Raw genomic sequence first — 25,772 nt, forward strand, 5'->3', positions numbered from 1 at the left:
CAACACATTAATACTGCCCCTCTTAGTGCCACCACACATAAATATTGGCTGCAACACAGTAATACCCCTTCACAGTAATAGACCCTCCTTACTGCTCCTACACTATAATAATGCCCCATAGGCTCTCCTCCTTGTCTGTAAGCTGAGAAGAAGGGATCTTCTCAGCTATACTATCATGTTACCGCAGAGGCTCTGATCCTTCCCTGACAAGAGGGAAAAAGGAGTCTCCTCAACTATACTGCAATGTTACTTCAGAGGCTCTGCTTCTTCCCTGACAAGAGGAGAAAAAGGAGTCTCCTCAGCTATACTGTCATACTATTGCATAGGCTCTCCTCTGTGCCTGAAAACTGAGAAGAAGGGATCTTCTCAGCTATACTGCCATGTTACGCAGAGGCTCTGCTCCTTCCCTGACAAGAGGGAAAAAGGAGTTTCCTGAGTTATACCACCATGTTACTACAGAGACTCTGCTCCTTCCCTGACAAGCTGAAAAGGAGTCTCCTCAACTATATACTGCCATGTTACTGCAGAGACTCTGCTCCTTCCCTCACAAACTGAAAAGGAGTCTCCTCAACTATACTGCCATGTTACTACAGAGACTCTGCTCCTTCCCTGACAAGCTGAAAAGGAGTCTCCTCAACTATACTGCCATGTTACTACAGAGGCTCCGCTCCTTCCCTGATAAGAAGAAAAGAAGGAGGCTCCTCAACTATACTGCCATGTTACTACTGAGACTCTGCTCCTTTCCTGACAGGAGGAAAAAAAAGAAGTATCCTTAACTATACTGCCATGTTACTTCAGAGGATCTGCTCTTTCCCTGACAAGCTGAGGAGAAGTTTCCTTGATCAGCCATACTGCCATGCTACTGCAAAGGCTCTGGAAATGATCCCTGTGTAGTCTAATTCTGCAGTCATACGCCCTTCTATCTGTTGCCTAATTTATGCTAACGTATACTCGGTAGGTAAGTAAGAAGTAGGGGACAAATAAAAAGGAGTATAACTGCAGTATCAAATTACACAGTGTTTGTTTGTTGTCTGTTACCATGGAGACGCACAGGCCTGCATAGGAGCTGTAGATACAAAACAATAGGAACGTTTTAATCAAGACGGATCGCAAAGTTGCTTAATTTTAAATGCACTTAAACAATATAAAGAAATTGGCTGCGGAGGTGGAAAAATAAAAATAACCAAAGAAGGCACATGCAGTGGTCATTTGTGTCAACATGACGTCATCGCTGCAGCTCAGTCAACAAAGATTGTCGGGAAGCACTGGAGTGGCAGGAAGTATTTAAAAGGTAAGTATTGCTTTATTTAAAAATTATTTCACACCAGTCCCTCTACCTTCCCTGGCCTGTTTTTTTCTTGATCCCAGAAAACCCTGAACAAGCTTTATTTACATAAGAATAAACTACTCCTTAAAGGGGTTGTCCACGCACGGACAATTAATGACCTATTCGCAGGGTATGTCATCAGTATATTATCTTTGGGGGTCCGACACCCAGACCCTGTACTGATCAGCTGCTCTGGCTGCCTCCATGTACCGGATGTCCATGCCGGAAGCAGATGGCACCGGTCACAGTATAGCGGCCGAGCTGCAGTACTGAAGTATAAAAGTGAATAGGAGCATAGTTGCTGTTCTGCAGCACGGCCGCTATGGAGTAGTCGGAGCCATCTGCTTCTGGCTCCGAATACTTCATACCCTTCATAACATCTGGCACCCTGAGGTAGCCGGAGCAGCGGGTCGGTGCGGGGTTCGGTGGATAGGTCACCAGTTGTCCATGCCTGGACAACCCCTTTAAAGTGTCACTGTCCTGAGCCATGTTTTCAGTCCTCCAAAATTTTACGAGACAGGTACTAGAAAGGGAGGAGGGGGATGCAGCTGCTGTTTCTCTTAGTGTCTGTGAAGCTGCATGCTGCGCGAGGGGAGGGCAAACAAGTTGTGAGACCTCTGATTGGCCCAGTTTGCTGGTAAGAGCCGGCTAGGGGAAAATGAGAATATGCCTTTTTGGGGAGCCGGAGAAGGAAAAATACAAAAAAACACAGGTCACACACAACATGATGATGTCACTTCCAGCTGCAGGAAAAGCACAGACAGCTATCGTAGCAATAATTTTTATTGGGCACAAGAATCCCCCAAAAAATGTCAGATAACGATTAGCTTTGTCATTATTGCATTAGTCTTGGATCCCTCTTCATTTTTATTGTGATATTTAGTTGATAACAGGCAGGCAGCGATCGCCCTCTTCATTGCTGTGGTGGACGGCTTTAGTACAGCTGCTCCTGTTGCCACCGTCTGCATTCGGCTGTGACTCCGGAGTATTTGGACAGACACTTTGCGTGGCACAACCTTGATAGGAAATCTCGACTGGTGATTCTGGAAAGAAAAAAAGCACATTACAAATGAAATGCACTTGAAGGAGCTGAACTGCAATACCGGACACAACCTGTAGACAAGAATGGCGCTGTTTCTCTATCACTTTATTTTGGAATTTATGAAATTCCCTAAAATACTCTTATAATAGGGTATTCCCATCTCAGACATTTATGGCATATCCACAGGACCAACATCTATATGGATGGGCGGAAAAGGAATGGAGGGGCGGAAACACACGTGCACGGATCTATCCATTCACTGCTATGGCACGTTTCCCTAACTCCCATAGAACAGAATTGAGGGAGACGAGTACACGTGCGCCCACCTCTCCATTCATTCTCCACCTGGATACGGCAACTGCCTCACCTAATGCGATAGAGATCGGATGACCCCCGTTCTCCAGACAGCAGTGGGTCCTAGAGGTGGGACCTGCAGATATGCCATAACACCATATAGTTTTAACAAAACTACCATTATGCTCAAATATGAACATTGCCTTAAAGGGAAGGTGTCATGAATTTTATTTTTATTTTTTTTTATAATATTGCTTTTAGTATGATATTAAAATGAATTTTATTTATTTGTGTTCTTGTGTTCTACTTTTTACTTTTTTTCTTCTCTATGGGGGCTGCCATTTTTTTGTTCATCTCTGTATGTGTCGATTAACGACACATACAGAGATGGAATACGGCACATACATCCCCATAGAGAATGCGAACGGGAGCCGTTCCATTCTCTGCAGCGTACGCCGTCTGTGTGGGAACGGCGCATGTGCCGCTCCCACACAGACCAAAACGAAGCTTGTTCGCAAAGCGAAATCCGGCGCCATTTTCATGTGGACCGGAAGCCGCTGGCAAACAGTAAGATGACGACTTCTGGCCGCGGCTTCCAGCTATATGTTCAAGGTAGCGAAGGCACTAGGCATAAGAGTGGAGACGGCAGCGGCGGCAGGAGCAGGTAAGTTATGTTTGTGTATGTGATGTGTGTATTATGTTTGTGTTATACTGTCTGCTGAGCCCTGTATCTAATCCTCCTACACTGTGCATTCGCTCAGAAAATGGCGGCACACAGTGTAGGAGGTTTGGAGATTCAAACCCCTCCTTCTCCTGGCAATAGCCAGCATAAGGGAGGGGGGATTGTGTGAGGACACTAAAGAGAGTGGGTCTACCCCAAATTTGCAGCATAAAGCAATGAGGCTGCTTTATCACATTGACCATGCTGCAATTTTGGGAACTGCTCCCTCTAGTGACCAGCACATGGAAATGCTATAAATTAGAATCTAATTTATAATATTTCCTGACTTGTGAAAAAATAAAAAAAAATTAAAACAGTGTGTAATCACTCAAATAATAATTGTTTAACTAAAAAAAAAAAAATTATTTCTAGCGACACATTCCCTTTAAAGGGGTTTTCCAGACAGTAAAAGTTTATGTAGATTCCTAGCAGATTTGCAACAAAATCCTAATTATATGCAATGTCTGGATCTGAACTTAGAGTTCAGCTGTGAGGTCACGTCTGACAGTGGGGCGGAGTCAAAGTGTTGTCTGTTTCCAAGGGTAACTGTCAGAAAAAGGCTCTGTATATAAGTCAAGGAAAAGACAGGAAATGACACACAGATTCATAAACCCAGACAGATGATCATCACCTCCATAGCCCAGGTATCCTGAAGACGTGAGGCACATGTCTTCTAGACCAGTACACAGGGTCTGATTTATTGGTGTACATCCTCTCAGTCCTGCCTGGACGCAGAAAGGACATTTCAACCCATTCTTTGTCATGTTCCTTGGAGCAACTGGAAGATAAGAAATCATTAGCGGGGGATTATAGATTAATGTAGATAAAAACAATTATCTATCTATCTATCTATCTATCTATCTATCTATCTATCTATCTATCTATCTATCTATCTATCTCATATCTATCTATCTATCTATCTATCTATCTATCTATCTATCTATCTATCTATCTATCTATCTATCTATCTATCATCTATCTATCTATCTAATATCTATCTATCTATCTATCTATCTATCTATCTATCTATCTATCTATCTATCATCTATCTATCTATCTATCTATCTATCTATCTATCTATCTATCTATCTATCTATCTATCTATCTATCTATCTATCTATCTATCTATCTATCTATCTATCATCTAGAGAATAATCTTGGCAGGCAAGTTGCTTGATATAAAGAGACTATATGAGCTGCCTAGCAACAGAGGTGACTACTCTGGATCCCCACACTCTGACAGAGACAAGGGTGGGCACCTCCCATCAAAGTGAAATCTGATTGGTTGCTGAGGGCACTGTGAGTCCCAATGTGAGAGGACACTGATGAACGTTTCTTATACTCACTCTTTGGAATATCCTTGTTGCATTTGTCGGTTTTGCAGCACTGGGCTTTGGCTGCTATATGAATTTTGTCTAAGGTGAACGAATAGGACAGATCACAAATCTCAGGAAAGCCGCAGGATTTGTGAGGACTCCTTAAGATGAAGGTTTCTAAAGATATAACAAATATTTAAGAAAAGATATGAGTTTAGTAATATTACACATCGTTATATTGGACCTTCTAATACCAAATAAGCCCCACCTCTGACTCATGAAACCACGCCCATTTCTTACATTTTTTTGTCTAGTGGTATACCTAGAAGCTTCAGGGAGCTAATGCAAAAACAGTAACCTCCACAAAATAATCTCTAGCCAAGGGGTTGTCTTATCTCAAACCCACCCGGCAATTGGCTGTGTGATACATGACTGGGCTGGGTCCACCCGAGAGGGACCACCTTGAGTAATTAACATTAAAACCACCCGCCTAATATTATGTACGTTCTCCTCGTGCCACCAAAACATCTCTGACCCGTCGAGGCATGGACTCCACAAGTCCTGTGAAGGTTCCTGTGGTTCTGGTACAAGACGTGGCAGCAGATCCTGTAAGTTGTGAGGTGCGGCCTCCCTGGATCGGACTTGTTTTTCCAGCACATCCCACAGATGATCGATCGGATTGAGATCTGGGGAATTTGGAGACAAGTCATCACCTTGAAGTCTTTGTCATGTTCCTCAGACCATTCCTGAACAATGTTTGCAGTGTGGCGGGGGCATTATCCTGCTGAAAGAGGGCACTGCCATTAGGGAATACCGCTGAAAGGGGCACTTGTCTGCAACAATGTTTAGGTCGGTGGTACGTGTCACATCCACATGAATGTCAGGACCCAAAGTTTCCCATCAGAACATGGTCCAGAGCATCACATTGCCCCCGCCGGCTTGTCTTCTTCCCATAGTGCCATCTCTACCCCATGTAAGCGACACGCACGCACCCGACCGGCCACATGATCTAAAATAAAACGTGATACATCAGACCAGGCCACCTTCTTCCATTACTCCATGGTCCAGCTCTGATGCTCACGTGTCCATTGTGAGCTCTTTTAGGGCTCAGCATGGGCTCTTTGACCAGTCCAGCTATGTAGTCCAAAACACAGTTAGCTGCGATGCTCTGCATGTTCTGACATTGTTCTATCATTTTCAGCAGGTTAAAAGTGGGGCCCCAAATGCTGAATTAGGGCTTGTTCACATCTGCGTCGGGGTTCCACTCATGGCTTCTGTCAGACCTTTCCATCAGGGGAGCCCATGAATGCAAACCAAACGGAAACCATAGCTTTCATTACATTACCATTGCAAATGGTTTCCGTTCGTCTCCGTTCTGTAAAGGTTTCTGTTTTTTTTGGCGGAAACAATAGCTCAGTCGACTGCGCTATTGATTCCGTCTAAAAAACGGAAACCTTACGGAATGGAGACAAACGGAAACCATTTGCAACGGAAACATTACCATTGAAATCAATGGCAATGCAAAAGGAAGCTATGGTTTCCGTTTGGTTTGCGTTCATGGGTTCCCCTGACGGAAAGGTCTGACAGAAGCCCTCAATGGAACCCCGACCCTGATGTGAACACAGCCTTACTGTATCAATAATGCAGTCAATTCAGAAGGCAATGTGCAGAGAACTGCATCGCTGATTTCTAGCGCGTCCAGGAGAGCTGCAAGACACAAAGCATATGTCCCCCCTCACAGACCAAAAAATGATCTACAGTATATACCGTACATATACAGTTATTGCATCATACCACTATACCAGATTAAATATTACCCCCATAGTGTTACTGAAAAACACAGCCACACCATAACCACATAGTGACTGAATAATACCCCCATACTGTTACTGAATAAAAAACACTATACAAAGACCAATATTATCACCATGTAGTGACCATATAGTGGTAGATAACAGTTATACACAGGAGCTCTGCAGACCATATAAGTGATTACAGCACATTTATTTCCAGTGACTCACAGGTGATGTTTTCTCTGATTAGAGTCATTCACTTTCCCTTTTTTACTCCATCCGGCCCAGACCACTGTGACGACTTATTCCAGCCACAACTCGTCTCTGCAGAATTAGACACACAGACATGTTGGTTTCTCGCTTTTCAAGCACCCTCCACACCTATACCCCATCCTCTATACAAACTCGTAATCCACAGTGCCCCAGAAGATAATAATGATCCCTCAGTGCTCGACACAATAAAAGTGCTCCATCAGTAACCGTGCCCCCTTTGTGCCCCCACAGCAGTAAAGCCCCCTTTGTGCCCCCTGTAGATAGTGCCACACACAGCCCACATGTAGATAGCGCCACAGTCCTCCCCCTTATATATATAGTGCCACACAATTCCCCTTAGTACATAGTGCCACACAGCCTGCCTTTTTTCTTTATAGTGCCACATCACCCCTCCCTTGTATATATAGTGCCCCACAGACCCCTTTGTATAAAATGCCAGACCTCCCCTTGTCTATAGTGCCACACAGCCCACCTCTCTTCTATATAGTGCCACACAGCGCCCCTCCCTTGCATATGTAGTGCCACACAGCCCCCCTTGTATAAAGTGCTAGACAGCCCCCCTTGTATATAGTGTCACACAACCCCCTCCCTTGTATAAAGTGCCACACAGCCCCTTCTTGTATATAGTGCCACAAATCACCCCCTTGTATATAGTGCCACACCCCCTCCTTGTATATAGTGCTACACAGCAATCCTACCTGTATATTGCCTTAAAGCCCTTGTATATAGTGCCACACAGAACCCCACTCTTGTATAAAGTGCCAAATAGACCCTCCTTGTATATAGTGCCTTACAGCAACCCTCCCTTGTATATAGTGCCACACAGCCCCCCTTCCCTTGTATATAGTGCTACACAACAATCCCCCCATATATTGGCACACAGACCCCTCCCTTGTATATAGTGCCACACAGAACCCCCTCTTGTATATAGTGCTACATAGCGTCCCCCCTTGTTATATATAGTGCTAAACAGATTCCCCCCTTGTATATATTGCTACACCGCCAACAAAAAAATATGTTGTCCTTACCTTTCTCCGTTCCCGCAATGGATGGAGCAATGCACAGCCTCCGGGCGGGACGCATGCACAGATCAGCGTGATGCAGTGACATCACGGCGGCCGGCGCAGGGATTCTTCCCAGCGCCTTATATGCTGCAGGCCTAAGGTGGCCTGCAGCCTATAAGATTCATCTGTATCTGCGTCCTGGGGACGCAGATACAAGTGAATGTGGTTGTCGCTAGCACAGGGGCTCCCTCCGGTGCTAGCAATGCCATTGGGAATGAGGGGGCCCGTGTCTCCCGGCCCATAAATGTTTAGCTACTAAAATAGCCCCCCTGCTGGGACTCCCAGCGATCAGTTTTAATCTGTGGTGAAACCTGGCAGTATGTGTTTAATTTCCCTGCAGTGCCACCACAGGGGAAAATAGGTATCACACAGTTCACATTCATATCAATGTATTGTCTGTGCAATCCAGGACAGGACAGGTCCTCCAGAGGAAGAGACACTCTTTGAAATCGCTCTTCACTCTGTCCAAAAGATGAGGATCCTAAACAGAGGACCCCCCTCTATTACCTCACAATTCACTAATAAGGTACAAAAAAAAATAGGGTTTTCTAAACTAGACAACCCCTATTATATCACTGAATGTTTTTTGTGAATATCTCCAAGTGTATGGCCACTTACCATATGTTATTTCTATCAGGCTACTTATACAAGAAGTCACTGAGGGGTCACATGCGACATTAGCGCCAGAACACGTAGCTGCATTTTGGGCTGAGCAGGTTTCACACGTCAAGGAGGATACTGAAATAAACACAATACACACAGAGTTCATGATCAGGGTTACATAGAAATGACAAGCCACATGGGTATGATGTCGGTTGAACAAATTCAAGACTAGTTTTCAGCCTCTGAACATAATGAATGTTCCCATTCACTGACATCAAGCAGAGATCTTGGAAATTTGTAATAATTGATACACAAAGTATATTACAAAGTTGCAGAACTTTTTCTTTATAATGAATAGTCTTCAATAACTCATCATAATGACGGGCCCCATTGTATGTCAAAGGGGTCCGTCGGGCACCACTGGTATGCGTCATGTGACAGATCCGGCACACATGTGAACACAGCCTTAGTGACATCAGTTTATTTGAGACCCGTCTGATGGTTTCCAAACATAGCATTTCTTGTCCTAGCAAAAAACTTACTTTACACAAATGGTAGCAAATAATAAGGAGCAAATACGGATTTAAACTATATTAGGCTTTAACCCACATCGGATAGTCCAGAAATTAATAGCCCGGCATGTGTTTCAAGCTCTGAACTGGAAGTTGATAGAATTTCACACGAACCAATTACAAGACTCCTCCGGATAGAAAATATAATTTAGATCAGAAATGTATTTTGGTAAAATTTTTGTGAAAGTCCGATAATCTGGCAGTTATCTGGAAGCAGCCAATGCCGGATTAAAGAATCTCTAGTGTAATATATGATATAAATGAGTAAGTAAATTACAACGTACAGCAGCTGCAGTATCACAATGTCCTCGTGTCGTCAGTTCTCACCTGGGCTGATGAAGGTCACACCGTAGCCGGTGAGGATTAGAAGAAGCGTCTTCATGGCGAGCGCAGGATCAGAACCTCTCATTTCCAATCAGTGGTTTTCTATGTTGTCATTGCTGAACGTTTATATATTTATAGCCCCGTGCATACAAGTAGGTCAGTAAGTTACTTATATTACACAATCGTTAATTATAAGGGTGTCTTCCATATGGAACAGTCCCAGCCACACACATTCCTATGACAATATCACTGACCTATGCCAATGCTAGAGTTTCTTTCAGAATGCAGATTATTTTGGGTTAATTTGTACACATGCCAACGTATGTTACATTTATTTATGCACTGTGCATTTAAGTGCTGTGATTTTTGTGCAGTTTTCACATTTTTGTTTACTAGGTGGCACTCTACAGGATGGGTGGCCTGTCCACTTGTATTTTGCATTGCAGTGTAACGTTCCTTCAGTTTGGCAGGTGTCTCGCCGGTTGGTAACTAAATTGCTCTGGCGTCAGGATGTACGGCCTGGTCATCATCTTTGCGCACTGACAATGCCATATCCTGATGCTAGGGGCAGAACCTTGAGTAGAAAGTGGCGGTGTTCCTGCGAAGGCTTGTTCAACGTTCAGGTGGCAAAGGAGGTGCCTGGTTTTAGAACGAGAGCTGCATGACTAGATGGAGAGAGAAAGCTGTGGAAGTGATGCACTTATGTTGAGCCTGAGACTGAGTTCTAGAGCATGTTACGGGTGGCGGGCCAGAGCCTGCCCCTCAGAGCGGTGGCGGGCCAGAGCCTGCCCCTCAGAGCGGTGGCGGGCCAGAGCCTGCCCCTCAGAGCGGTGGCGGGCCAGAGCCTGCCCCTCAGAGCGGTGGCGGGCCAGAGCCTGCCCCTCAGAGCGGTGGCGGGCCAGAGCCTGCCCCTCAGAGCGGTGGCGGGCCAGAGCCTGCCCCTCAGAGCGGTGGCGGGCCAGAGCCTGCCCCTCAGAGCGGTGGCGGGCCAGAGCCTGCCCCTCAGAGCGGTGGCGGGCCAGAGCCTGCCCCTCAGAGCGGTGGCGGGCCAGAGCCTGCCCCTAAGAGCGGTGGCGGGCCAGAGCCTGCCCCTAAGAGCGGTGGCGGGCCAGAGCCTGCCCCTAAGAGCGGTGGCGGGCCAGAGCCTGCCCCTAAGAGCGGTGGCGGGCCAGAGCCTGCCCCTAAGAGCGGTGGCGGGCCAGAGCCTGCCCCTAAGAGCGGTGGCGGGCCAGAACCTCCCCCTAAGAGCGGTGGCGGGCCAGAGCCTGCCCCTAAGTGCGGTGGCAGGCGACGGCCAGAGCCTGCCCCTAAGAGCGGTGGCAGGCGACGGGCCAGAGCCTGCCCCTAAGAGCTATGGTGGGCTGGATGCCCCCCCCCCCCCATGTGCAGTGTGGCGGGTGACATGTAGAAGCCTCCTAAGAGCACTGGTGGGTGACTGGTAAGAGCCTCACCACAGGTACTAGCGTGCAGCTAGTACAGTGTAGCCATGAGGCCTGAATTTGCTGGACCAACCCCTGCATAAGGGAGGCACGCCATTGGCTCAGTCCATGATAAGTGTAAGCCATCCATCACTAGTCATATGAAAGGGACTGCCTCACATATTAAAAAAAAAAAAAAATGGCGTTGGGCTGTGGCTGTGCATACCATCAGCACCGGCATAGAAAAGTTCAGCTGCCACAAATTTCCTGGTATCTGTACTATCTTTTCCAGGACACCAGCATTGGCCCTTATATCACCGCTGCCTCAGGGCCACACTTTACAGGAGTAAGGCTTTAAGTGTCCCAGCCCTATAGATAAAAGCATGTAAAGAACACAAGCGCTGTCACTCATTACTATGACTCCTTAGTTATAGTCACTGGTGTTTATAAAAGCAAATCCCGATGCAATACAAGGAAAAATTCTGTATTTGCCGTGTCTGTAAAGGGGTGGGGCTTATGAAGGGAGCGACCGCAAGAGGAGATCTTGGCGCCTCTCACTATTTCATTTCGTTTGTTAAATCTCCTTTACTTAGGATTTTTTCCTAAGGAACTCTCCATTCAAAACTAATGTTATTCTTAGTGCAGGGCCTGGATGGGTGGAGCATGACAAATTTTTCTCTTTGAATCCCTGGGTCATGACTTCAGATTACGTACTAGGTATAATTTTTTTCCCCAAATTGTAATGTTACAGGTCAGGCTGGGTGAACATGACAAGCTACAGGCTTCCTTCACACAAACTGAAACAAAACTGTGTATTTACCTGGCCCAAGTAAAAAAAAAAAAAAAAAAAAAAAATGGGGATCGCAAAACACCACCTCTGCACTCAAACTATTTTTTGGACACATCACCAAACCAAGTTTCTCTATTTAGATCCCACATAATACCTTAAAATGTCTTTATTAAATTGACAAGATATTCAAAAACATTCAGTAAATATATTAATATACATGTATAAATACCTAAGAAAAAAAAACTGTAGTAATTAATCAGTCTTCCTCTATAGCCATATAATTTTTACAAACACGCCATTGTCCAATAACCGGCTTGCCCAAAAAAATCCCAAATTTTTGTATATAAATCAGACAATATGAACCAACGCTACCAGAAGAACAGGGAGAAAATGGAGGACTCGGGGCTTCAAAACGCTGCTCCCACTTCGGACACATCTTGCCATCACCTGCGTGATCTTTCCATTGACGGGTTTCGGACTTTGAGCCGTATGGCAGAAGGACTCGCTAGCGCAGCCCATAATGGTGGTACTTTCTGAAAGATATTACGGAAGGGAGTTACAAAAAAAACAGAATTTTTCCATTAAAAGGGTTTTCCCACTAAGAATATTTATGACTTACACACAAGATAAGTGACAAATGTATGATCGCTGGCCAGGAGCCCATTGTAGTGATCGGTGGGGGTCCCAGTGATGGACCACCAGCGATCATACATTTAACACCTATCCTGTGTGTAGGTGATAAATATTCTTAGTGGGAATGCCCCTTTAAAAACACATTCTCGTCTACATATTTACATGTAGAGACTTAAATGGGTTGTCTAGGATTAGAAAACATGGCTGCTTCCTGCCAAACAGTGCCACACTTGTCCACAGGTTATATAGGGTATTGCAACATAGTCCATGGACTGGTGTGGAGTTGTTTATGGAAGCCATGTTTGTCCTGTACAAGCTCTTTGCTTTATAGTAATTATTTAAAGTAAAACACTCAAAAATCAATAGAATATCTCTATTCCTATCCATAACGGCTTTCAAATTTCTACTGGTTGCCCTTGGAAACAGACCGCAGTTTAGTCCTATCATGTTGTCAGACTAAACAGCGGATGTCTAAATGCATAGAAGTAATTTGAGCCCCGCACACAAATGGGGAAATGGTCACTAGGTAAAAGCCAACCATAGGCCAACTGCATACCTAGAGATTGGTCCTATAGCAGAGGTGTGCCCTATGCTGGGATTGAACTCCTTTTCCCTTGCTTGCACTGATAAAGCAGTTACAAGGAGCTACCTTTAGGGGGAGCTCACAGCATACATATTTATACAGCTCCCATAGAGTTCAATACTAGTTGTATAAATGCATATGCAGCTAGCTCCCCTAGTGGTGCCTGCAGGCATACAGAATTATGTAAAATCGATCACATAGATAAACAGAGCTCCACTATACAGATAGATTATGAAATTGGGTCCAAAAAAAGGTGGATATTATCTTCAATAGAAGACATAGTGCATTTGGCAGAGCTCTCAAGGGAGTTAAAGTAAATTACTGTGTATGCCCTCATCAGACCTGAAAAGTACGGTGGTCGGGACACTCATCCAATTGGTTTGACATAGCGATCTGACTTTTTTTCCCTTATGACCAGCATTTATCACTTGCAGACACTTACCTGTGCCACTCTTTACCTCGTAAACTGCACAGTACGTCTCATCTCCAGTACAGTTTCTTAAACTTAAGGAAGGACATTTTCTTTTACCATGGACAACGCAGACGGGACATTGGATCTTGTTTTCTAACTTTTTCCCCTCAGTTACTGAAAGTAGAGAAAGTGTTACTTATTGCAGTTTTTTTCATCTGTGACATGGGCAAAGCACACAGATGCAGAAGATCCGGAAGACGAGCGGTGGCGGTGTATTTCTTGCGATTGAGTTTTGGCCGGATTCATGTCAGTGAGTTTGTCTACCCATGAGCAGGTTTCCTAGTGCCTGGAAAACCCCCTCTGGGCAATTAGGTATTAAAAATATTGATGCCACTAGGGAGAGCTCACTGCTTATGAATTCTAAAGTTTATTAGCTGTAAAAATGCCAATGCAATGAGCTCCCCCTAGTGGCAGCAGCAGGAAGACAGAATTTTATCATATCATACTCTGGATGAGTATAGGTAACCAGGGGATTTGGAGCTCTGTATAGTTTAAGAAAAAAATATAATACCCCCTTATTAACTGCTTCATCTTAGACCACCAGAGGTATTCGGTATTAACCACTAAAACACCAGGAGGAGGACTGGAATACTATCACTATTATGTTATTTACATAGAAAGTTGCCCAGTCTGTGTGATGAGGGGCATTTTGCGTTCCCTGTTGTGGCATCAATGCATTTGGAAGCCGCCCCTTTGTCACACCAGCCCATTTTTAAACGTATTCATGGCTGGGGTCTGCACTGTGAAGAAGTCAGTTTTAAGCACCATGTTTTATTTCAGATTAAAGGGGGTCTCGAGATGAACAGGAACAAGTTCGGGACGTGTGAACGTGTGCCAGAACGCACGAGTAGAATATCAATAGAGACCAGATTTATTTCCCATGAGGTTGCGAGATTCCGGTACTCACAGGTCGGTTTTTGCGGGGTGCAGGAGTCCGTATCACAGCAGGTAATACGAGTTTTGGTGGACAGTAAGCTGGTCATGCTGCCCGTGGAGTTACATTGATCAGCATCTCCACAGTCTCTCTCAAACGTAAAAGTTTTCTGTTCATCTAAACAAAAAAAACAAAAAATTAACAAAAGTAAAAAACGCTCAATTACGCCTTTGCCAATGTGTGATCCTGACCTTAAGGGTAGGAACACACACAACGTATTCAGTGCAGATACACAGCCTGCGCAGTGTATATCCGCCCTGAACACCACAGGGAACGCCGTCCGGAAAGTGGCACCACATTGTGATGCGTTTTTCCGGCAGAATTTCTGCTGCGAAGCGGCGCCGGAAAAAAACTGCTCATACTTACCCCCTCCCTCTTCTCGGCATTTAGTCTAGTCCGGCCCCCTACGATGACGCTGCTACCTGCGTTTGGCTGCAGCAGTCACATGGCCTGCATCATCATCCAGGGAGGCTGGGCTGGAGAAGCAGGGAACTCTGGGTAAGTATAACCTATTTTTTTTCTTACTTGCGATTTTTGCAGCGCATCGCTGTGATTCCGCTGCATATATCGCAACAGACACTGCTTTGTTGTGGGTTTAAGCACCCCATTGAATTCAATGAGGAAAACCTGCAACAGAAGAGTTGCGTATCCGCAGAACTAATGGTCATGCTGCGGTTGAAGTAACCGCACTGCAGGTAAATTTGTGTGAAGTTTTTTCGGCGGATATTTTCCGCAGTGTGGGGACGAGATTTATTGAAATTCACCCACTCTGTTGCTACTGTAACATGCTGCAGATTTTCCACAATTAATCAATTTCAGGAAATCCGCAGTGATTACTCTGTGTGTGTTCCTACCCTAAAGGAGCTGTCCACATTACCTTTTTGTTAAAAGGGTCCACTGACAAGATGCTAATCACAGGGTGTCACTACTAGGACCCTCAGCAATCAGCTGTAATCTGTCTGGCAGTAAGTGCTCAGTTCCCCTGCAGCTCCCCCACAGGGAAACTAAAGTATTACACACTTCCCATTGAAATCAAGTAACTAGGTCTGCGAGGACATTGGATGCAGTTGCCCCGAGGCACTTACCAGCCGTTGTAGTTTGGGTAATGGTTGACATGCAGAGTTCATCTTCGGTACAGTTCCTCGCTTTGCCATTACAGGCGCTTATCGTGTTGTTCGTGCATTGTACGCAAACCAAGCTGAGCACTTCATATAAAAACATTAAAAAAATGTATTGTGGTTATTCAACCCTTTACTGCGGATTAGAAATGTCTAGCATCATACACACCCCATTCTTACATAGATATATAGAACCTTTACGCATTGATATCCCATTGAATTCCCCCCCCCCCCACCTTCTTGGTAAAATACTATTTTAAGGGTGGAGCCTGGATTACCAATTCAAGAATATCACAATGAAGCTGCCAAAAAAAAAAAAAAAAAAAGTGAATAAAGAAGCGGGACCCTTACCTGTAGAATCCAGGCTTAACGCAAACAAGGCAAAGAGGAGAAGAACGTTCATTGTGAGGAGGAATGGTCAAGAGGACGGTTCTCAGGTCCCTGCAGATTAATAGCAAGATCTTAGAGCCACGGCAAAGCGAGTGCATTTCACTAAATCATACTTTTTTTTTTTAACTGCACCTCAACTGCTATTTGTGAATATACCCTGTGTCTCACAAGTGACCAAGTATTTCCCTCTATGGGTGTATTCACACACTGCATTTTTTATTTTTTATTTTTTTAAGCCACAACCAGGAGTGGACAAAAGAAAAAAAAAAAAAAAAAGAAGTTGAATCTTGCCTATATAGCGATGCTCCCTTTATGATCCACTCCCCCTGGCTGGGACTTCAGAAACTGCACGGTGTGAATAGGGCTTAAAGCTTCGTTCACATCTACATTGGAGGCCCCATTCGAGATCCAGTCCAAAATATATACAGCACGTTGTGCGATTTTTGTCAGATCAATCCACAGTCGCCATGGCAGAAAGTCAATGGGTTCCGTCAGCGCTGATGGTGCCCGTCATGCAACAGATCTGGTCCTACTTGTATTTTCGTTACTCTGCTCCAATGACGGAGCAGAACTGAAACACGGAACGCAGATGTGAACAAAGCCAAAGAGCGCTATTCAGTATAGGAGGGGACGTTGACGCTTGTAATTCACACCAGATTTGTCAAACATGAGAAACTACACGAAAAACACTACACACTACCAAACCAACAAAAAGCTGCCGATCTGGGATAACAACAATAAGGCAAAAAGTGACAACAATCTGGAATTCTCCCATTTTACTGATCAGAACAGGAGCAGAAGGAGTCACATGGGGTTAAATACAAAAACCACCCTTTTCTTCACATTTTACTTCCACAACTCACGTTATACTGAAACATAGTAACAAACCCTCCGCCCTCCACATCCTACTCACCTCAAGCAGCACAGAGGACTCCCATCATCTCCTTATCTACTGCGGTTGAAGAAAGTGGAGCCGCAGAGAGGGCGTGACCTCCAATTTATCAACCACATTCAGCTGTATTGGTGATGATGAACTATAGGGTTAAATGTTTTATCAATGTACAGAATAAGGCTGGGTTCACACAACCATATTAACGTCCGTAATGGACGGACGTATTTCGGCCGGAAGTCCCGGACCGAACTCAGTGCAGGGAGCCGGGCTCCTAGCATCATACTTATGTACGACGCTAGGAGTCCCTGCCTCTCCGTGGAACTACTGTCCCGTACTGAAAACATGATTACAGTACGGGACAGTTTTTTTTAGCAACTTGCGTTTTTGGGGCGTTTTTTACGGCCGTTTTTGGAGCTGTTTTTCTATAGAGTCAATCAAAAACGGCTCCAAAAACGTCCCAAGAAGTGACATGCACTTCTTTTTCGCGTCCGTTTTTTTACGCGGCCGTTTTTTCAAAACGGCCCGTCTGCTTCCGGCCGTTTTTCGGATGTTTACTGCACGAGAAATGGCCGAAAATAAGCCCTTAGGGTCCATTCACACGTTGCTGTTGAGGTGCGGTTAGAACTGCATCAGAAAACCACATGCGGTTTTTTATACGCACCTCAACCACAATGTGTGAATAGACCCTTAGGACGCATTTACATCAGATATTTTGGTAAAAAAAAGCATAAAAAAATCAATGTAAAACCGTGAGCTGAATTGCCGCGGCTTTTACTGGTGAAACGGTAAAATAAATATGTTTAAGGCTGGGTTCACACGTGGCGGAATTTCACTTGAATTCCGCTGCGGACACTCCGCAGCGTTAATCCGCAGCGGAGCCGTTTCTCCATTGACTTCCACTTAAATTTAGAAGTGTTCGTTTAGACGATGCGTAAAATTCCGCTGCGGAGCATAGGCTGCGGAGCGGAATTTGGTGTCCGCAGCATGCTCTGTCTGTTGCGGAGCAGTGGCGGACTCATGGCGGAATTTCTCCATTGACTTCAATGGAGATTCTAATTTCCGCAATGAAGTCCGCAGCTGTCATGCACATGTCATGTGTGCTGCGGATACGTCTTGCTTTCTTAACTTGACATTTCTTCATTCTGGCTGGACCTATGTATTTCTAGGTCTACAGCCAGACTGAGGAAGTCAATGGGGCTCCCGGAATTACGGGAGCGTTGCTAGGCGACGTCAGTAAATAGTCACTGTCCAGGGTGCTGAAAGAGTTAAGCGATCGGCAGTAACTGTTTCTGCCCCCTGGACAGTGACTACCGATCCCAATATACAGCAACCTGTCAAAAAAATATAAGTTCATACTTACCGAGAACTCCCTGCTTCTTCCTCCAGTCCGGCTTCTCAGGATGACGTTTCAGTCTAAGTGACGGCTGCAGCCAATCACAGGCCAATCACAGGCTGCAGCGGTCACATGGACTGGCGCGTCATCCAGGGAGGTCGGGCTGGATGCCGAAAGAGGGACGCGTCATAAAGACAACGGGCGGTAAGTATGAATTTCTTTTACTTTCACTAGGGAAAGTGCTGTCCCTTCTCTCTATCCTGCACTGATAGGGAGAAGGGAAGTACTTTTACCGCAGTCCGCAGCAGCTAGTCCGCATCAATTTACTGCACATTTTGGGCAGATCCGCAGCCGTAATCCGCAACCCGGATTAGGTGCGGCATTGATGAGGACAGTTGCGGAGGAAATCCGCCACGTGGGGGCATGCCCTAAACTGCAAAGAAACGCATTTCAAAACCGCAGCAGTTCGTGTTTTTTTTGCTGCGATTTTTGGGCAGACAAAGGTCTCATGTAAATGCGCCGATAGCGTATATTCAGACGTAGCGGTCATGAGGCGGTTCTGCTGCAACTTTGCAAAAACGGTGGCACTTGCTGCGTTTTTGCGGCAGCCGCAGTAAAAAAGCGACTTGACAGCACCTGAATAAGGCCTTAGGGTGCATTTAAATGAGCCGTTTTTGGCTGCACAGTAAAAAAACACCATAAAAACGCAGCGAAAACGCACGTGGTTTTACTAAAAATTCCACGGTTTTGCGATGCGGTTTCCAGTCGCACATTTTTTTTTTAGTAGAAACACATTTATTTTACAGTTTCATCTGTAAAAAACGCACTGGTGCAAACCACTTCGCAAACCACGGAAATTTGGCACCCGGTTTTATCGTGATTTTTCATGCGTTTTTTACTGCGCGGCCAAAAACGTCTCCTCTAAATGCACCCTCAGGGTATATTCACAGGGTGCAGTTTTGAAGCCACAACAAGAGTGGATTCAAAAAATGTGAATCTTTTCTATATACTTTCCCTTTCTTCATGATCCACTCCTGATTGTGGCTATAAAAACTGCATAAAAAAACTGCACCAAAACTGCACTGTGTGAATAAGACCTTTGTGTTTTTGTTGCGTTTTTACTGATTTTTTTTGCTTGCCTGACAGCTATCTAAAGTTTATGACCGGATTAACACATGACTGCAGGATCAGACTTCCCACAGGGTTTGTTTATTGACCGTAACCATGGAGACGCATAGGTCTGCATAGGATCTGTATACACAAAACGGCAGGAAATTTTTAATCAAAACGATTTGCAAAGTTGCACATCTTTTCAATGTCAACTGAATGGCAAAAGGACCTATAGACACGACACAGTATATGTTTACATCCTTTTTCGTGAACTCGGGCTTGTCCTTTCCTGCAATTCCCATGATTGCCACCAATTCCTGTTGAGTAAACGTCCGCGTCCCCTGAGAATCTGACATTATTTCTGTACGGGGAAAAAACTGAACACCTGATCTCTGCTCACAGCCTGCAGTTCTTTACAGACGGCGGCCGTATCACCGACACCATGAAGACCGCGGTCGCTGTATGCGCCATCTCTGCCTTTATATCTGCAGGTGAGTGAGGACACTTTACACATTATATTAGGGAACTGCATGACTAGTAATTCCCTCCTATAAATCTTTGACGGACCCCCTTTAAGCAGACAATACAGAAGGCAGAAATGGGGCGTTCCATGTTCTTCAGATGCTGCCCCTTTAAAAATGACCGTTTTTCACGTCCGAGTTTCCCCACCTTCGTCTGTATTCGGCCTTAGGGCAAGTTCCCACGTGGCAAACTTGCTGCAGTTTTGTTTAGAAAGTGACCGAAATTTATTTTACTGTCCTGTCTGCAAAATAAAAGGCACAAAAAACGCAATGTGTGAACAGAACGTAAAAGGTGCAAACGAGGGAATGAGACAATCCCCATATATAATGTTCAACGTGGTCCCGAAATGAATCATATACCTATAGAAATGCTGTGTGCCACCCTACAGCTTTGCGTTATTCATGGACCCCCATTTATATGGCCGTTTTACAACCTCTAAGTTGTCCAGATGCTTTAATGGGGTACCCATAGACTTCTTCATATGGAGCATAGGGAATCCGACAGAAAAAAAGATGCGTCCATCAGACATCGAATTACAAAGGCGTCCTCCCCAAGAAGAATTGATTGTAGGGGTGAATATCTCCAACATACAGTCCCAACATTCAGTCCCTCCAGTTTTGTGTCTCGAGACAAACCGAGGTGCGGAACTTTGAGAAATCCAAATAAGGGTGCATTCACACAGTGCGGTTTTGCCGCACAGTGGAAAAATCGTGGAAAATGTGTGTAATTTTTTTTTTGCAAAACCGCACCGTGTGAATACACCCTTACAACTCCTACCCTGGTTGAGTCATATTCACATCTGGGAGCTTTTCCTTCTCCATTCAATGCTATATTTTTAGTCCAGGATCACACACACGCAGTGTTGATGAAGTTTTTGCAAAAGTCGTAAAACATAAAAAACCTCTACATATGTGGTATCGCCGTAATCATACTGACCCATAGAATAAAGGCAATGTATTATTTACGCCGCACAATGAACGGCGTCAATTTAAAACGCATAGAACAATGTGGAATTTCAGGTTTTTTTTCTATTCCCCCCAAAAAAAGTTAATAAAAGTTAATAAAAAGAATTATATGTATACCAAAATGGTGCCATTAAAAAGTAAAACTAATCCCACAACTTCTCATACAGCTATGTCGACGGAAAAATAAAAAAAAGTTATAGCTCTTTGAATGAGACTATAGAAAAACGAAAAAAAGGTCTTAACCCCTTAGTGAGCAGCCCATTTTAGGGCCTGTTTACATCAGCGTTGGCTTTCCGTTCAGGGGTTCCGTCTGAGGTTTCCATCGGGTGAACCCCTCAACGGAAAGCAAAACGGAAACTTTAGCTTCCGTTTGCATCACCATTGAAATCAATGGTGACGGAAACCTTACTAATGGTTTCCGTTTGTCACCATTCCGCCAGGTTTTCGTTTCTTTTCGACGGAATCAATAGTGCAGTTGACGGCGCTATTTATTCCGCTAAGGTTTTCGTTTGGCTTTCCATTGAGGGGTTCACCCGACGGAAACCTCCGACAGAACCCCTGAACGGAAAGCCAACGCTGATGTAAACAGGCCCTAAAATGGGCTGCTCACTAAGGGTATGTTCACACGACAGCGTCCGTAACGGCTGAAATTACGGGGATGTTTTCAGGAGGAAACATCCCCGTAATTTCAGCCGTAACGGCATGTGCAGGCGCTTGAACGCCGCGTCCATTACGGACGTAATTGGCGCTGCTATTCATTGGAGTCAATGAATAACGGCTCCAATTACGCCCCAAGAAGTGACAGGTCACTTCTTTGACGCGGGCGTCTATTTACGCGCCGTCATTTGACAGCGGCGCGTAAATATACGCCTCGTGTGAACAGACAAACGTCAGCCCATTGCTTTCAATGGGCAGATGTTTGTCAACGCTATTGAGGCGCATTTTTCGGACGTAATTCGGGGCAAAAACGCCTGAATTACGTCCGTAATTAGTGTGTGTGCACATACCCTAAGGGGTTAAGACCTAGACTGGTTTGACATGGTTGTAATATGGCCAGATCAACCGGACGCCCTATGGTTCTACTAAACCGTACTTAGATCCCCGGAGGACTTTATTCAATGGTATCATGGCGATCCAGGAGCCGTATTACAACCACGTGAGGCTCCTTCATTAGCTATATCTTCCCTGATATCTTCCCGCAATGTTTCATAGTATTATATTCCTCTTACAGCTTCTTGCCTTCAATGCATGTCCTGTAATTGGATTTTAAAAAAAGCTTCCGGAGAATCCTACCCCGTCGAATTGATCCCCACATCGACCTATGAGGGTTTTGTCGATGGACAACCTTTCTGTTTAGGAGTCAACCTCTCCTGTTCTTCGCCGGAAGATGTCTGCGGTTCTGTATACATGATAACGACAAAATGTGAGTACAACTTAAAATTATTAAAGGAGTTGTCTTGTTTAGAATACACATTTTCATGTACCCTATTAGGAAATTAGAGTATAGTCTGGATCCTCATCAATAATCAGACAACCCATTGATATGAACGTACACGTTGTAATACTTAAGTTCCCCTGTGGTGGTGCTGCAGGGAAATTGAACACTTCCTGCCAGGTTTCCCCACAGATTACAGCTGATCGCTGAGTTGCGAGCTGGAGGAGAGTTTGTGATCAGTTCATTATCAAGGGATTTCGCTAACAAGTAGGAAGTGTACAAAGTGGACAACCCCTTCAATTAAATACGGTCACATGACTTTCTTTTTCAAGGACATTTCTTGTTAGGTTTCAGTTGCGTTTTGGTAGGTGCCATTCAATCATTCCATAATAATAATTCACCCGTTGAATGGTATGTTGTTAAAAATTCTATTCATCCGTTTATTAGTTATATGTTACTGGTGACAACCAATATGGCCGCCACAGTGGTAGTCACCTAATCCAGAATGACATGTCTGTCTAGTTAGGCAGTTATACAGTCCCCAATCCAATACCACAGCAAAACAAGTCAAATTTGATATTCAGGAGTATGAGAAAGCTGGGTGACATAGATTGTGTTGAAATTGTGGCCGTCTCGATATAAAATTGTCTTGTATTATACATTTTAAATACACTGCTAGGGTACTCTGAGCTAATAGAGGGGGAGCTTTCCCCGTTTAGCACCCTCATCAATTAGACTGAGCAGAGAAAAACTATAAAGAGTGTCTGCCTCTTTGGAGGACCTGGGAGATCTATTCATTAAATGGACAACCTATTGATTTCAATGAGAACGGTGTAATACTTTATTTCTCCTGTGGTGGCACTGCAGGAAAATTGAACACTTGCTACAGAGTTTCTCCACATATTACAGCTGTTTCCTAAGGGTTACTGCGCAATGGACTCTTGAAAGCAAGACGTAAATGACCAAATTGGACAACCCCTTTAAGTAACTTTCAAATGTTAAAATAAACAAGACCTGGAGTAAAACTATTAGGCTTTCCTCGGGCTAATTTATCCACCTACACAGATCAAAGTCTAATAATTATTTACGTTGAATAAAAGCTAAAATAATGAAAAAAAAAAAATGGCTTATGTTGTTGTTTTCAATGAGCCATGCCTCAGGTCTACTGTTTTCACTGTGCCGTAGATAAACACATGGATGGCAGCTGCAGAACTCCCCGGGGAAGTTAATCATTCTCGTATCATAAGAGTGTGCAATGTAATCACCTCAAAGACACTTCAGATCCTAGACCATGTCCAGTGAGATCCCATTTAGAAAGGGTATGGGTCCCCTTTTTTCAACTAAATAAAAATAAATTTGCAAAAAAAAAAAAGTGTATTTAAATTTATTAGGCACTAGCCTCTTTGGGAAATGGTATTTTCTTTGTCTTATTAAAAAAAACTTGTATATGATTTTTTCTTGTTACCCTATTGTGTGCTGGATATGTCCCAGGACTTATTTTTCTCTTTTCTTTTAAGGGTATGTGCACACACACTAATTACGTCCGTAATTGACGGACGTATTTCGGCCGCAAGTACCGGACCGAACACAGTGCAGGGAGCCGGGCTCCTAGCATCATAGTTATGTACGACGCTAGGAGTCCCTGCCTCGCTGCAGGACAACTGTCCCGTACTGTACTCCCTGCACTGTGTTCAGTCCGGTACTTGCGGCCGAAATACGTCCGTCAATTACGGACGTAATTAGTGTGTGTGCACATACCCTAACAATCAAAACTGGAATGGCACCAGTTTAGTATTTGCTTGAACCTTTGGGGTGGTCTTTGGATATTTTATTTATCTACAAATAACAGTGCCACAATGTACAAATAACAGTGCCATACAGTGTACAAATAAAAGTGCCATACAGTGTACAAATAACAGTGCCATACAGTGTACAAATAAAAGTGGCATAGAGTGTACACATAACAGTGCCATACAGTGTACAAATAAAAGTGCCATACAGTGTACAAATAACAGTGCCATACAGTGTACAAATAAAAGTGCCATACAGTGTACAAATAACAGGGCCATACAGTGTACAAATAAAAGTGGCATACAGTGTACACATAACAGTGCCATACAGTGTACAAATAACAGTGCCATACAGTGTACAAATAACAGTGCCATACAGTGTACACATAAGGGTATGTTCACACGACAACGCAAAATACGTCTGAAATTACAGAGCTGTTTTCAGGAGAAAACAGCTCCTGAATTTCAGACGTTTTTGCAAGTACTCGCATATTTCACGGCATCTTTTACGGACGTAATTGGAGCTGTTCTTCATTGGAGTCAATGAAAAACTGCTCCAAAAACGTCCCAAGAAGTGTCCTGCACTTCTTTGACGCGGGCGTATTTTTACGTGCCGTCTTTTGACAGCGACGCATAAAATTACACCTTGTCTGCACAGAACATCGTAAAACCCATTGCAGGCAATGGACAGATGTTTGCAGACGTATTGGAGCAGTCTTTTCAGGCGTAATTCGAGGCATAAAACGCCTCCATTACTTCTGAAAAAAGGTCGTGTGCACATACCCTTACAGTGCAATACAGTGTACAAATAACAGTGCCATACAGTGTACAATTAGCAGTGCCACAATGTACAAATAACAGTGCCATGCAGTGTACAAATAACAGTGCCATACAGTGTACAAATAACAGTGCCATACAGTGTACACATAACAGTGCCATACAGTGTACAATTAGCAGTGCCACAATGTACAAATAACAGTGCCATGCAGTGTACAAATAACAGTGCCATACAGTGTACAAATAACAGTGCCATACAGTGTACAAATAACAACGCCACAATGTACAAGTAACAGTGCCATACAGTGTACAAATAACAGTGCAATACAGTGTACAAATAACAGTGCCATACAGTGTACAAATAACAACGCCACAATGTACAAGTAACAGTGCCATACAGTGTACAAATAACAGTGCCATACAGTGTACAAATAACAACGCCACAATGTACAAGTAACAGTGCCATACAGTGTACAAATAACAGTGCAATACAGTGTACAAATAACAGTGCCATACAGTGTACAAATAACAACGCCACAATGTACAAGTAACAGTGCCATACAGTGTACAAATAACAGTGCCATACAGTGTACAAATAACAACGCCACAATGTACAAGTAACAGTGCCATACAGTGTACAAATAACAGTGCAATACAGTGTACAAATAACAGTGCCATACAGTGTACAAATAACAGTGCCATACAGTGTACATATAACAGTGCCATACAGTGTACATATAACAGTGCCATACAGTGTACAAATAACAGTGCCATACAGTGTACATATAACAGTGCAATAGTGTACAAATAACAGTGCCATGCAGTGTGCAAATAACAGTGCCATACAGTGTACATATGAGGCTGGGTTCACACGACCTATTTTCAGGCGTAAACGAGGCGTATTATGCCTCGTTTTACGCCTGAAAATAGGGCTACAATACGTCGGCAAACATCTGCCCATTCATTTGAATGGGTTTGCCGACGTACTGTGCAGACGACCTGTAATTTACGCGTCGTCGTTTGACAGCTGTCAAATGACGACGCGTAAATTGACTGCCTCGGCAAAGAAGTGCAGGGCACTTCTTTGCCACTTAATTTGAGCTGTTCTTCATTGAACTCAATGAAGCACAGCTCAAGATTTATGAGCGTCACAGACGCCTCGTATATTACGAGGAGGAGCTTTTACGGCTGAAACGAGGCAGCTGTTTTCTTCTGAAAACAGGCTGTCATTTCAGCCGTAAAAGCAAGCTAGCGTGTGAACATACCCTGAGGCTGGGTTCA

The 25,772-nt window shown here is 44.2% G+C and overlaps 2 protein-coding genes across 2 annotated transcripts; both read right to left on the reverse strand.

The window, feature by feature from the left end:
• Window positions 1-2,178: 2,178 nt before the first annotated feature.
• LOC142661586 (phospholipase A2 inhibitor gamma subunit B-like) lies at window positions 2,179-9,387 on the reverse strand. The gene is made up of 5 exons (XM_075839011.1): window positions 9,333-9,387; window positions 8,449-8,568; window positions 4,731-4,877; window positions 4,016-4,162; window positions 2,179-2,370 (listed from the first exon to the last, which is right to left on the reverse strand). Exons 1-5 carry the CDS (start codon window positions 9,385-9,387, stop codon window positions 2,207-2,209), a joined length of 633 nt encoding a protein of 210 aa, XP_075695126.1. The 3' UTR covers window positions 2,179-2,206.
• Window positions 9,388-11,885: 2,498 nt separating this feature from the next.
• On the reverse strand, window positions 11,886-24,793 carry LOC142662642 (uncharacterized). The gene is made up of 5 exons (XM_075840852.1): window positions 24,757-24,793; window positions 15,245-15,364; window positions 14,133-14,276; window positions 13,196-13,339; window positions 11,886-12,070 (listed from the first exon to the last, which is right to left on the reverse strand). Exons 1-5 carry the CDS (start codon window positions 24,791-24,793, stop codon window positions 11,886-11,888), a joined length of 630 nt encoding a protein of 209 aa, XP_075696967.1.
• Between the last annotated feature and the right edge of the window lie 979 nt (window positions 24,794-25,772).

Source organism: Rhinoderma darwinii, chromosome 10 (assembly GCF_050947455.1).
Source record: "Rhinoderma darwinii isolate aRhiDar2 chromosome 10, aRhiDar2.hap1, whole genome shotgun sequence".
Classification (NCBI taxonomy): domain Eukaryota; kingdom Metazoa; phylum Chordata; class Amphibia; order Anura; family Rhinodermatidae; genus Rhinoderma; species Rhinoderma darwinii.

Bases quoted from the DNA above. Each gene is read 5' to 3' on its own strand.
- LOC142661586 (XM_075839011.1), bottom strand. From the start codon at position 9,387: ATGAAGACGCTTCTTCTAATCCTCACCGGCTACGGTGTGACCTTCATC. The intron at 4,878-8,448 runs GTAAGTGGCCAT...TTATATCTTTAG, and splicing joins CCTGATAGAAATAACATATG to AAACCTTCATCTTAAGGAGT. The intron at 4,163-4,730 runs GTGAGTATAAGA...CTTATCTTCCAG, and splicing joins CAACAAGGATATTCCAAAGA to TTGCTCCAAGGAACATGACA.
- LOC142662642 (XM_075840852.1), bottom strand. From the start codon at position 24,793: ATGGCACTGTTACTTGTACATTGTGGCGTTGTTATTT. The intron at 14,277-15,244 runs GTAAGTGCCTCG...TTTTTTGTTTAG, and splicing joins TACCCAAACTACAACGGCTG to ATGAACAGAAAACTTTTACG. The intron at 12,071-13,195 runs GTAAGTGTCTGC...AATATCTTTCAG, and splicing joins CGAGGTAAAGAGTGGCACAG to AAAGTACCACCATTATGGGC.